This window comes from Cornus florida, unplaced genomic scaffold (genome assembly GCF_030987335.1).
Source record: "Cornus florida cultivar Cherokee Brave unplaced genomic scaffold, ASM3098733v1 CherokeeBrave_3.0.0_Hap2_Chr05, whole genome shotgun sequence".
Classification (NCBI taxonomy): domain Eukaryota; kingdom Viridiplantae; phylum Streptophyta; class Magnoliopsida; order Cornales; family Cornaceae; genus Cornus; species Cornus florida.
Genome location: NW_026775575.1, coordinates 72,191,246 through 72,205,863, shown reverse-complemented (window position 1 = coordinate 72,205,863; position 14,618 = coordinate 72,191,246). Strand labels below are relative to the sequence as shown.

General features: G+C 33.4%; 1 protein-coding gene and 1 pseudogene across 1 annotated transcript; one reads left to right on the top strand and one right to left on the bottom strand.

Annotated features, from left to right (window-relative positions):
• Window positions 1-484: 484 nt before the first annotated feature.
• Window positions 485-1,976, bottom strand: LOC132310218 (RING-H2 finger protein ATL16-like). The gene has a single exon (XM_059808418.1). The coding sequence runs from the start codon at window positions 1,759-1,761 to the stop codon at window positions 712-714; it is 1,050 nt and encodes a 349-aa protein (XP_059664401.1). The 5' UTR covers window positions 1,762-1,976; the 3' UTR covers window positions 485-711.
• A 2,173-nt stretch (window positions 1,977-4,149) lies between these two features.
• LOC132309463 (hyoscyamine 6-dioxygenase-like) lies at window positions 4,150-14,350 on the top strand (annotated as a pseudogene).
• Window positions 14,351-14,618: the final 268 nt, after the last annotated feature.

The following is a 14,618-nucleotide window of genomic DNA, read 5'->3' as shown; positions in this document are numbered from 1 at the left end:
ATTCACTTTGTTACCATTTGTCAGGTTCACACCTTGTATATGTTATATGTTGTCTGCTTTGCGCATTCTCTTCCCGTTGCTCGCAATTTTTTTTTACTCAATAGCATTTTCTGCAGGCGATGTGGGACACAACGTGCATTAGATACATGATTTCCAATCTGAGAACACTGAAACTGTGAAGCTATAATCAAACTCACAATCACATCTGCTATTCACTAGCATCAACTCAATTGCTATAAGGAAAAGAGCAGGTTCTGGTCACTCCCAGGAGAGACTTCTCTAGTGTTTTTTATTTATAGCAACTCATTGTTTGAAAAAGAAGGGGTCCCTGTGTCCTGCTCTCCATCATCAACCACCACACTCCTCTCTCTCTCTCTCTCTCTCTATATATATATATATATATATATATATGCATTCTATTGAAAAGAAGAAGAGATAAAGCACAATCATTTTCATTCATGAAGAAGAAGAAATCACAACAGAATAAAGGTAGTATTATCTAGCCGTTGTGGTTTAAGCAAATGATTGTCACCCCATGCCTAAATTTCAACAAAAGTCTCCCTATTTGACTTACTCCTTTCCTTTCACATTGTATAACATCAATCCAAAACTTTGTTTGGAATAGACTATGAATTGTTCTAAACAAAAGAATTTTAATATCTCGTATCTCAAAACCAAAGATTAAGCAATTAATAACATACATTTCACAATTTACAGATCAGACTCAATTGGAAGAACTGCACTTCTAGATCCTCCTCCATGCCTGAACGGGAAAATAGACCTCCGGACTCTGCTGCTGCATTCTTCGCTGTTTCTTTCCTTGCTGATTTGCCTGTTCTGTCTAATGATCTCTTGAACCGACAAGTAAATGTGTCGATCGGCTGCAGAGTCCATAGAGAAAGATCTCCTGATTGGTTGGACAGAAAACTGATCATCTCTTTCTCTAACATCAATGCACTCATCCCCCATTATCGAAACATGATTGAACTTTCTTGGTTTCGACTTCATAGATTTCTGCTCCACCTTTCTTGGCGAATGTCCTCTGGATCGCGCCAACACTCTGGAATCATCCTCTCTCTCTTGTTGTCCATGCGGTAACATTACTGTTTCATTCTCTCCACTCAGCTCAATCACAACAAAATCTTCATCACTTCCCATAAGGCTGCCGGTGAATGGCTGTGGATCTTGAGGTGAAGAAGTTGGTGCTACAATCCGATCAATGGGATGTCGCGTTGTGCCTGAAATGCTTGATCTGCAGAGAGGGCAGTTAGCATTGCTCTGAAGCCATATATCGATGCAGTCCAAGTGGAAGGCATGGCTGCAACTGGGAAGAACTCTCAACACGTCCTGTTCTTGGAACTCATTCAAGCAAACAACACACTTGCACAGGCTCTTGTCTTCAGTACCCTCACCTCGAATGTATTGAAACGTTGGGATTTCGTTAATCAACAGCTCATCAAGGCCGCGATTCTGGAATGAGGGGGAGTAGGCCATTAAAGGGTCTTCACTTCTTCGTGCTCGTGACATAGAAAAGCGTTGCAGTGGGTCGAGTTGCTGCCAGTTCAAGCAGCACTTGCTCACAAAGATGTAGTAGCTGACTAGCAAGAAAGCTGTGGCCATGATGCATAGTACTGCAATGGCTAGTATTGGAAAGCCAGTATCTGAAGTGGGCAATGGGGGTTGATAAGTTGAGGTTTGAGTCTTGATTGGAGGATGGTCTTGGAATGCATTGTTGAATATATGTCTGTGTATTGAACTCATTAGAGATTGGTTTTTGGAGAGAATAGTAGAGAAGAAGAATGAGATTTTTGATGTAGTAATGAAGAAGATATGCGTTTTCACTGATGGGCTGAGTAGAATCTTGAATAGGAAGACACAAGGAGAGAGAGAGAGAGAGAGAGAGAGAGAGACAAGTGGGATGAATCAGCCAATATATTATGAACTCTCAAGTCAAATATTATTATTTTAAATGGATGGCAGTGAATGAGTGGTTAAAGTTTTGTGGAACACATGTAGTTGCAGAGACATGGGGATGAGAGTGAAAGAGAATCCCAAATTGACTCAAAATGACATTGCTCTTGACAGAGAGATATGAGTGGATAATAAATTTTAGTTTTAGTGAAGATCTTGAGGGTTTGTCTACTCAATTATGTTAATCATGTGGTCACTCCTATGGGGAACTATGCAGGTATTCAGATTATGTGTGGACATTGGCATAGAGGACAGTATATTATTATCAATAATAACAACAATAATATATTATTATTAATATTATTATTATTATTTGACTATATTTAACCTTGCTTTACCTTGGACTCTTAAATTTTAAATTCAATTATTTCTTGCATCAGCAAATGATATGTTTTAGTAGTTGCATTGAAGTAGTCAATACATTTTCACACAAAATGAGATTGATGGTGAAAAAATGAATGTAAGTGAGGTTCATGATTGGGTAGGGCTGTAATTCTGTAAATGAGTAGAATATAATAAGTGAGGTTCACTTGTTGACTTTGGGATTCAATTTGAGTGTATAGGTAAATGAGCAGGTTTTATTAAATGCGGTATCCTGTCTAATGCATAATCATATAAACTCTCAAATAATAATTTTTTAAGAAAAATAATGATCGTGCATTGGACAGTGATACCATGTGTAAAATACAAGAGTATTACATACTTTCTCAATTAAACAAGTGTTTGCAAATTAACCGGATAATTGATTGAATAAAACCGAGTCAAATTTGAATTGTTTATTAACAGTTATAATTACATATTTGCACCTTCAATTAGTTAGAGTTATTTTATAGCTTCTGGTTCAGATAATGTCAACTAGATTTGTTCAAGGAAACCAAATTTGGTCTAGATGCATCATTTTCATTTGTCTTTTTAGTACTTATTAGTATTATTCTTGAAGTCATCTGAAATGGATGGAACTAGTAAAGTAAAATAAGCAATAAGTTGCTGGTGCTACATTTTTGCCACGTGGCCAGACAGCTGCTGACCTGCTGACCCATATAGGAAAACCAGTGTCTCTGAAATTGGTGACCTAATGAGGACTCTTTGAGCTTCATGAGTAGACAGAAGATCCCAATAGGAAAACCAGTCCCTTTAGTGGGTATTCTACTTTGGCTTTATGGGTTAATGCCAAAAAATGAATAATTTCATCTTATATTTATTAATTTATCGTTGTCACACACTGGCGACATTAATTTTTATAATGAACTCCAATGAAAAACAAGATTATGCCAAAAATAGATAACTAAAAAAAACAATAGATTTATAACAAATTGTTGTTTTTTAATGCACCATCAGTGGAAAATTTTCTTTCACAAATGGCATAAAATTACATTTTTATAATACAACTACTTTTACACATTTTTCTGTATTGATTTCTGATTCACATCAACATTTTTGCAGCATATAATGATAAATTTGACATATATCAAGGACCCCTCCATTTTAAATAATATAGTTTTTTATTTATTTATAATAAATTTATCTTAATTATATTGAAAAAATTGCAAAATTGCAACTTAAAGTTGTATAAGACACAAAGCTAAGCTCGTGTAAATATTATATGCTTTACATATTCTCCTCTTGTATTCGTGGTTTTCCTCGGAATGGATCCACACCACCCCCTTTTGGACCAAACGTCCTCGTTGGCCTAAATCACACTGTGCAGATATGTGCGCTTTACAAACTCTTCTCTCGTTGCTCACAGTTTTCCTCAAAATGCGTTTACACGATTAGAGAGTGTCCACACATATAGGTCTCAGCAATTTGTCTCCTGGCTACGTGGAAGGTCGTAGGAAATGAGCCAATGTGCATGAACCAGTGGGTTCATACTTATTTGGTCCATAATTGATGACCATGGACAATTTGAATGCGAAGAATCTAATTCCTCTGATTCTCATGAAAACCATCTTGTCTTTGTATGCATCAGTAGTTGGTCTTCTCTCAACTTGTTTCAAATAAAAATAGAAGAAGCTGCTTGAGGACAGGAATATATATTTGTTTATGAATCAGTAGTTGGTCTTCTCTCAACTTGTTTCAAAGAATAATAGAACAAGCTGCTTAAGGAATATATATTTGTTTTACTACCATATTATACATATTGTTGTAGCTTGTGGTAGGCTTGATTATGATGTCAACCTTGCAAATAATTGCAAATCCTTTTCTTATACTTATCTTCTTTGTATTCCATACCTTATAAATATATCCACATTTGGTTTAGAACAATCATTCCACATTTAGTTTAGAAGAATCATATCATTCCACTTTTGGTTTAGAAGAATCACTACAGTTCTCAACTTCTCACCAAAAAAAAAAAAAAAAAAAAAGAGAGAGGGAAAAAAGCAGAAAAAGAAAAAAGTCACTAGAGAGGACTATGGAGAAACTTGTTTTAAATTGGTCGAGTGTTGAATCCTTGCCTGAAACATATGTGTTTCCACCAAAGCAAAGACGAGGGAAACTCATTGCCCCTCCATGCAAGACCATTCCAGTGATTGATCTTGGAAAGGCAGCTGGTCATGATCAAAGCCATATAGTTCAACAGATTTTGAATGCTAGCCAGGAGTACGGATTCTTTCAGGTTTATACATTTGTTTTTGCTTCTTAATTTTGGTAACGTCAAATCTTTATGGATGATTTGTTCCAATATGATCAAGCCAACTCATTTATTGCATTGTAAACGGGTGATCAACCATGGAGTTTCAGAAAATTTAATGGATGATAAAATGAGTTTATTCAAGGAGTTCTTCAATATGCCAGACGAGGACAAGGCAAGTGTTTACTCCGAGGATGATTAGAGTTGCAGCTTTACACAAGCACTATGAACTACGTCAGGGAAGAGGTTCACCATTGGAGAGATTACTTGAAACACCCTTGTCATCCTTTGGAGGAATGCATGCAACTGTGGCCTGAAAAGCCAACTAGATACCGGTATAATCCAAAACCTGCATAACACAACTCTAATGATCAGCAAAACATTTATACCAGAACTGATCATATAATAGTTAGGGAAACTAAATAATGTTATGTTTGCTTTGCAGCGAGGTGGTTGAAGTTGGGATTTATATGCCTGGCATAGCAAATTCCTATTTGGATTACAGTGACATATGTTTCTGACATATCTGAAATATTTATGATTTATATAATTGGTGAATTCAATGTATTAAGTTTTGATTTATTATGGAATTGATAGTGTTCATTTGATTATAAGAGATATTTATATATGTATGTGATGACGAACAATACATGATTGTAAATAGTAATCATAAATTGTTCATAATCGGTAATTATGGATGGACTCATTATTAACTAAGACTTGAACTGGATCCGCGTTAGGTTGAGATATATTGCGAGAGCTGTCATATGTAATTGCTCCCTATCACCGTCATGACATTTGACTCTTAAGCATGAGAGAAGTATAAACTCTTTTATTAATCAGTAATTACTTTAATTTGTTTGGCGGAATCTTCGGAATTCTTATACCGGTACTTTGGGTAATTATGTAATTGAGGGTTATATTTTTAATATTTGCATCATTGCTACTTGTATTTATTTTGTATTGATTATAGTTGATCACAAAGTAAATTCGAAAGCCTTTGTGTGTTTTTAGATAAAATGATTTATTATATATTTATTTATTTAAATAATTATTTTTGTCAAATAAATATTTTATTGTGATCAAGCAGGAAAAAATCAAAGGTACCAAAATAAATATATTAATTAAGTAGTCGGATTGATGGCTTTATTTATCCGATAACTAATTATGCATAGAGAGGTCAAAGTGCAACATTGACTTAGATGTTATTTATTATTTAATTGGAGTTTAATTAATTTCTTTTAGTGGAGTAGAAATTAATTTATTAATTAATTGAATTGGGTCATGGAGCAGGCCAATTATTAATTCATTGTAGCCAATAAAATAATAAGCTCAAAGGATTCTCACTCACAGCCCAACTTGATATTGGAATCCTATTGATTTAAGACATGTGAATTAGAGATTGAGAATGATTTATTGTTTCCTTTTCCTTATCTTTATGTTGCCTATATATATAGATGATCTATGTATATTTTAGGGGTGATTTTTGATACAAGGAAAAAAGAATATATATTTTCTTTCTCTAGATTTTAGGGTTTGCTTTCTTATCTAATGGAGGCTCCCATAAGCCAAATTTTCCAAAGTCATTCATAGAGGCTTATGAGTGATTCCTAAAGGCCAAACCATTACCAAGAAGAAGGAGATCCAAGAAGAACACATCTAGCAAAAGGGATCTACAATAAGTGAGAACATTCACTTTAGAGGAGAGATCTAAGGTTTACTCAAACCTTGATACATCATATTTTATTTTTGCATAAAACTTGTCTCTATGTGATGAATCAAGATCTATGTATGAAAATCCCTCGAAAAGTTTTTAAAACTTGCATGTTTCCCAACAGTGGTATCAGAATATGGTTTGATTCATTACTAGAGATCCATTTTTTTTTATGAAAATCATCATTCATGGATCCAAATTATATATGCATATATATATTTATTGATGTATGTTGATGTATGATTTAATATGTTGATATATATTGATACATGATGATTATGCATGTATAATTGTGAATGGATGATGATGTATGTGTGGGCCATGGATGAAACTTATAGGTTGATTAAATATAATTTTATCTTTGGATAAATGTAATTAAGGCTTTGATTTAGCCATTTGAAAGTTCAATGATGTAATTTAATTTTTTTCATTGTATTTCAAGTGTAAATATTTTTTAAAGCTATGTAATCTTCATCAAAGAATGCTATGAAGCTTCAAGAAGGTCCAAGAGGGTTAAATTAGGCTTCAGGAATTTTCTAAATTTTTTTAGAATTTTTCTGGGATTTTTCTGAATTTTTTAAGAGCCTAATTTAATTTCTGGAATTTTTAAATTAATTTTATGGAATTATCGGCGACTTTTCGGCAGCCGGAGTTATGCCGGCGGCGACGGCCGATTCGGTGCGGTGCGGTGCACCAACAAACGGTGCACCTAGATCATCAGCCCTTAGATCTATGATCAAAATAGGAGGGAATCCAGTGTAGCGCACCATAGGTGCGCATGATACACACCTAACAGAACAGCGCGTGAAGATCACGCTCCATATATTGCCGGTACCAATTGGCGCGTGGCAGCGCGTGCCACGCGCTGTCACCTACTCCAATCCCATGCAAGCGCGTGCAAGTGTGTGGGACAAGTGGATGGCGCGTGACAAGCGTGTGGATGGGCGTGGGTGTACACGTGGCCTATTTTTGTCTTCCACAGGTGTGTAAGACCTTACGGTGGACCTCCATGCTCGTTTTTATGATTATTTTGTACTGTTTTCACTCGTTAAAGAGTGAATTATTGCCCCAAAGTAAATTTTTATATTATTCTCCATTATTTAAAGATAGTGGGAGTCCAATGGGGTGCAATAATTAAAGCACTTAATAATTATTTAGTTTTTAATATTAAAAGCTAAATCCATTGACCATTTTATTTGTTTTTGTCTATTATTTATTAATTTATTTATTTATGTGATGTATGAAATATATAGAATAGATAATTATTAATTAATTATTTTTCATGCATTGGATCCATGATATTTATTTAAATGGCTTGATTTATATTAATTAAATTATGAAATTAATTGGATTTGATTACTAATTAATTAGAGGGCATTAAAGGGGAAACAAAAAATTATTTTTTAAAGTGTGCCTCAAATTAAATATTAGTGAATCATTTAAAAGTTCATATTTTTTCTAAATTTAATTGGATTAAAATTAAGGCGTTTTGCATGCATTATATTATGTAAATGAATAAATTGAAAACCCTACTTATAAATAATTAAAAATTGAGTGGAAGCGGGGATTTTTATACATTACCCCATGGCCTTTGTTATTATAACCATTGTAATTAGATCTTCAAAAATAAGGCCCCACGCATGATTTGAAGAGTCTAATATTACAAGAATGGTTGTCTCATGAAAATAAAAAATATTAAATGTTCATTATAATTAGATATTTAAAAATAAGACCCTACGCATGATTTAAAGAGTCTAGATTATAATGACAAAATATTTAATGTTTTATTTTTCATTGGAGCATTAATAACGTTATACACTCAATCTAAAATCAATAGTGTTACCTCCCCAACGGAGTGGTCTACACTAGGTGATTTTAGAAAGGCTAAACATAATAGGGAATCATTTCATATAGATACACAAGGCATTGTCTTAAGAGATATGAAAATGATGGGATTTGCCTGCCAATAGCAATAATGAACTTCACCAACCGAATAAGTTATTGGTGTATTGGTTATCTGATTTTTCATGCAGTGGTTAAGGGACCCACATATTATTTTAATGGAAGTACTCGCCTAATAGCAAATGATCTCAGCAATAGTAATAATGAACCCCTCCATCAGGATAAGTTATTGACATATTGATTGTGTGATTTATTATGTTACGAAGTTGAGGGATCCGCATTAATTAAAAGGAATTATTTACCAATAGTAATAATGAATTCCTATACTATTGAGATTTATTATACTATGTGGTTAACAAACTCATTTTAATTTTAAATATGTATGATAATATTAATAATTTACCTTGCATATTGTATAAACGCATTTATATTCAGATTTACTATGTCTAATCCATTTTTTCTACTTGCTAACATATTCAATGTAATTGGACCTCATTTATATGGACTGGAAAATGAACTTAGATATTTTATTCATAACGTATTGGTACAAATGTATATATTACTCCTAAACCTAATCCTTTTACTTTAAGATACCCAAGAGAACATTAATGATTTTAATAAGTGAAATAAGGCAAATGATATGATTTGGTGCAATATTCTAGAATTTATCTCGAATACGTTCCAAAACTAGCATTTACATTTTTTTATTTTCTTCAAGCATCATGTTAAATATCAATGAGATGTTTTGGAGAAATTAGATAGAGCATATGTCTAAGTACTATGTCAGATTTAAATACCATCAAGATAGCCTAAGGATCTCCAGTAAAAGATTGAATTTTGGAAAATGATTGTTTATTATTTAAAAATTGAACTGGAGGTCAATAGAGCTGACTCTGGTGGTAAGTTTGAAGTTGACATAATTATTGCCTTATTACCAAACTCGTTCGACTCTTTTAGAGTGAACTAAATAAGGAACCAGTTTGAGTTCTCACTTACTGATATTCTTATAGAATTGTAACATATGGAGGGATAATCAAAAGTATGGGCGTTCCTATCAATCTAACCTAGTCTATACCATCTTTTTCTAGGCCCAAGTGGAAGGGCAAAGGAAAGGAGAAGGATGGTAATAGGACTAAGCTAGCACAAAATATGGATATTTAAAAGGTTAAAGGGAATAAGGCAGTGTATGTTGAGGGCGAAGAAAACTGTTTTTTTTTTGCTGCTAACTACGACACTAAATGACAAACTGTCTAAGCAATGACGTGGCATAGGAAAATGTATATTTAATCATTGAGCCATGTTATGTGGTTGTATCTATTAATCCCTGATGGATAGATTCTGGAGCCACTAAACATATTTGCAATTCGTTGCAAGGATTTCAAGAATCCAGAAGCCTCGATGATATGGATATATATTTATTTTTTGACCTGATGCCAAGGTTGTAGCTAAGTCAGTGGGAATATTACATCTGAAATTAGAGAGTATGAGAATATTAGTATTAGAAAACTATCTTTATGTACAGATGTTAGACGTAATCTCATTCTTGTTTCACTTTTGGTTTATAAAAACTGTGTTATTATTTTATAAAACTGCTTTTATAAATTTGAATAGATGTGCGATTGCTTCTGGTGTATTGAAAAATGGTTAATATACTATAACCACAAGCTGTTAATATTTACAGGATGTACAAACTAATGTTGCATCTTCTAGATTGAATGTTAAGAGAAAATTTGTTATTCCTGACTCATTGTATTTTTTTTTAGTGTCTATTTTTGGGTTGTAATCAGTCAAAATGAGATTCAAAGATTAGTCAAAGAAGGTTTATAACCTAGTGAGGCAAGGGAGCCTAAACCAACTTGTGAATCCTGTATTGAATGATAAATACCCTTAAGGGCTTTAATAAGCTAAATGAACAAGACATAAAGAACAATTGGATTCGGTACACACAGATATGTGTGGTCTTATGAACATCCAAGTAAGATTACTCACGTTTTGGATAAATTTACCTGTTACGACACAAGTCTTAAACTTTTGGTATATTCCGAGAGTGTCAAGACTGATGTGGAGCACAGATTAGGTAAACTTATCAAAAAATTTCGATCTGATCGTGGATATGAGTATTTCTTGGGATAATGCAAAGACTATATGGTCAATGAGGGTGTTGTGTACCAGTTTTCCGCAATTGACGCTAAATGGATTTAGGTGTCAAATAGGAATAACAGAATTTCGCTTAACATGGTTAGATCTATGATCAATTATGCTGCATTATCTCTTTCATTTAAGAGTTTAGCGTTAATGATATCGATGCGCATTATGAATTGCATTTCATCTTAGTCTGTCTCAAGGATACCATTTGAGTTGTGTTTTTCACTAAATCTTAGTTTGAATCACATGCACATATGGGGTAGTCTACCACATGTACGCTTGATATGGACAAGTAAGTTAGAAACAGATCATACGCATGATAGATTTGATAGCTACTCTAAAGGTTTATGATCTCAATGATAAAAGTTGATTGTTTACACTCACTGTTTATCTATAGGAGAATCATATTATGAATCACATACCTAGTAGCATAATGTTAGAGAATATAGTATGAGTACCAGATGTACTACATATGAACACACTTATTATAGAGATTAAGAATTATAAATGAATTCCCTATTGGTGCATCAGCATCATCTAGTACACAGATTCCTGCATCGGTACATTATTGTAGTGGGAGGATTATCATCCAATCTGACAAAATCATGTTTTTAGGTGAGACCTTTATGGACATCCCTGTTAAACATGAGTTGGACCCAGTAAGCTACATGAAAGCATGAACCAATATGGATATAGATCATTTTGGCAAGTTGCTATGAAATCAGAGTTGGAATCTATGTATTCTAATAATATCTGGGATCTTGTAGGACTTTCTAGTAGGGTGATACCTATGGAAGGCAAATTAATCTACAAAAGGATATCAATTGATTTCTTAGTAAATGAACCATATGTGTACAGGGTAATGTCATTATTTTTCTAATTCTATATATTGTTGACATCCTACTCATTTATAATGACGTGGAAACTTTGTCATTATTAAAGAGGTAGTTGTTCAATTATTTTGAAATGGTGGATTTTCAAGATGTAAGTTATATTCCTAGGATCAAGTTTTTGCAAGATCAGGTTAAAAGGAAAATAGGCTTCTCTTAATAATTCTACATTGATAAAGTTTTGACCAGGTTTGGTATGCAAAACTCAAAGAATGAATTCTTGCGTTATTGACATGGATTGCTCTCTAGTAAGTAGTTATCCAAGACTAGCAGAGGAGATTAAGCAAATGAGACTGGAACAATATACTTCGATATATGGGAGTCTCATATATGCCATGGTCTATACCAAAAAGGACATCTGCTACATAGTAGAGATAGTCAGTAGATATTAGTTCAATCCCGGACTTGATAATTGGTCAGTTGTGAAAAATATCATAAAGTACCTTAAAAGAACAAATGATCTCATACTCATTTATGGATGTGATAATATGGTCCTAGTCAGGTATGATAGTTCTGATTTTCAATCAGAAGTAGATATTATGAGGTTCATGACTTAGTGTATGTTCACTCAATGGAAGGGAAATCAGTTAGTAGATTTAAACTGCTGACTCAAACCTGCAGGTGGAGTACATTGCAGCCTTAAAGGCGGCAAATGAAGCCTTTTAGTTTGATCCCACTGATTTAGAGGTTGTGGAGCATACTAGCCTGCCTATCGAGCTATATTGTGACAATAGTGCAGAAGTCCAAACCAATGACCCAAGGTTCCATAGAGGAACAAAGTACACTAAGAGGAAAGTATCATGTCCTACATGATATTGTCCGGTAAGAAAATGTACTCGTGGCTATAACATTGCATTAGAACACAACTTTGTTGATCCATTAACAAAGGTGTCATCGATCAATAGTTTTGATCATCACCTGGATAACATTGGAGTTAGATGCAATTAGAAATGGCTATGAAGGCAAGTGGGAGCTGTTAGGATTTATATGCCTTGGCATAGCAAATTCCTATTTGGATTATAGTGACATATGTTCCTGACATATCTGAAATATTTATGATTTATATAATTGGTGAATTCAATGTATTATGTTTTGATTCATTATGGAATTGGTAGTGTCCATTTGATTACAGAGATATTTATATATGTATGTGATGACGAACAATACATGATTATAAATAGTAATAATAAATTGTTCATAATCGGTAATTATGGATGGATTCATTATTAACTAAGACTTGAACTGGATCCGCGTTAGGTTGAGATATATTGCGAGAGCCATCATATGCAATTGCTCTCTATCACAGTCATGCCATTTGACTCTTAAGCATGAGAGAAGTATAAACACTTTTATTAATTAGTAATTACTTTAATTTGTTCGGCGGAATCTTCGAAATCCTTAGACCAGCACTTTGAGTAATTATATAATTAATAGTTAGAGGGTTATATTTTCAATATTTGCATCATTACTACTTGTATTTATTTTGTATTGATTATGGTTGATCACAAAGTAAATTCGAAGGCTTTCGTGTGTTTTTAAACAAAATAATTTATTATATATTTATTTATTTAAATAATTATTTTTGTCAAAAAAATATTTTATTGTGATCAAGCCGGAAATAATGAAAGGTACCAAAATAAATATATTAATTAAGTAGTCGGATTGATGGCTTTATTTATCCGATAACTAATTATGCATAGAGAGGTCAAAGTGCAACATTGACTTAGAGGTTATTTATTATTTAATTGGAGTTTAATTAATTTCTTTTAGTGGAGTAGAAATTAATTTATTAATTAATTGAATTGGGTCCATGGACCAGCCAAGTATTAATTCATTGTAGCCAATAAAATAATAAGTCCAAAGGATTCTCACTCATAGCCCAACTTGATATTGTAATTCTATTAGATTTGAGACATGTGAATTGAGAAGGATTTATTATTTCCTTTTCCTTATCTTTATGTTGCCTATATATATAGATGGTCTATGTATATTTTAGGGGTGATTTTTGGTAGAAGGAAAAAAGGAATATATATTTTCTCTCTCTAGATTTTAGGGTTTACTTTTTCATCTAATGGAGGCTCCCACAAGCTTAGTATTCCAAGGTCATTCATGGAGGCTTATAAGTGATTCCTAAAGGCCAAACCATTACCAAGAAGATGGAGATCCAAGGAAAACACATCTAGCAAAATGGATCTACAATAAGTGAGAACATTCACTTTAGAGGAGAGATCTAAGGTTTACTCAAACCTTAATGTAAGTATTCAATTTATTAATTGAATGATACATCATATTTTATTTTTGCATAAAATTTGTCTCTATGTGATGAATCAAGATCTATGTATGAAAATCCCTAGAAAAGTTTTTAAAACTTGCATGTTTCCCAATAGGAACATATTCAGTTGAAGCAAGAGAGTTGTCATTAAGGATTTTGAAGCTCATTTGTGAAGGATTGGGACTTCAACCGGGATACTTTGGGGATGAACTTACCAAATTTCATTTAATGTCAGTTAATCACTACCCCCCATGCCCTGACCCGAGTTTAACTTTAGGTTTGCGAAAACACTGTGATCCCAACCTCATAACCATTCTATATCAAAGAGATGTATATGGGCTTCAAGCCTTCAAGGATGGTCAATGGATTGGTATTGAGCCTCTTCCCAATGCATTTGTGGTTATCATTGGTTACCAATTATATGTACAGTTATATATGCTGCATTTTACTAGTTAAGTTCTAAGATGGCTCAATTTGATACCCCTGTTATTCAGACAGGACACTGAATATGCATATATACCAATATATATATATATATATATATATATATATATATATATATTTTATTTTTTTGATGTAGGTTATTAGTAATGGAAAGCTTAAAAGTGCTGAACATCGAGCAGTGACAAATTCAAATGAAGCTCGGACAACCATTGTCACCTTCATCAATCCTTCGTTGGACACTTTTATAGAAACTGCAGAAGACATGGTCAGTGAATGCAATCCCCCACTCTATAAAGCCTTTTGGTACAAGGAATTTTATGGCTCCTACACTGCTGCCAATGGTGACAAATGTATTGGAGCCTTTTAAGCTCCGTGTTTAAAGTTGTGCAGAAGAAAAATGCGAGCATGTGATTTGTCAAAAGCAGGTTCATTTTTAACATGCCCTTCACAATTTGATGTATTGAGTAACTAAAATGCCAAAGAATGTTCAACTGTTAGGCATATTTGGTTGAATAAAAATTATGTCTTGCATGATTGAATGCCGAAGACTGCTCATCATACTACTGAAGATACTTTGGATCTTCAGCTGCAAGACCTGCTGGAGGAATGAGAGCTTGAAGTTTGTTTGATCTTTTTGTTTTAAGGTGA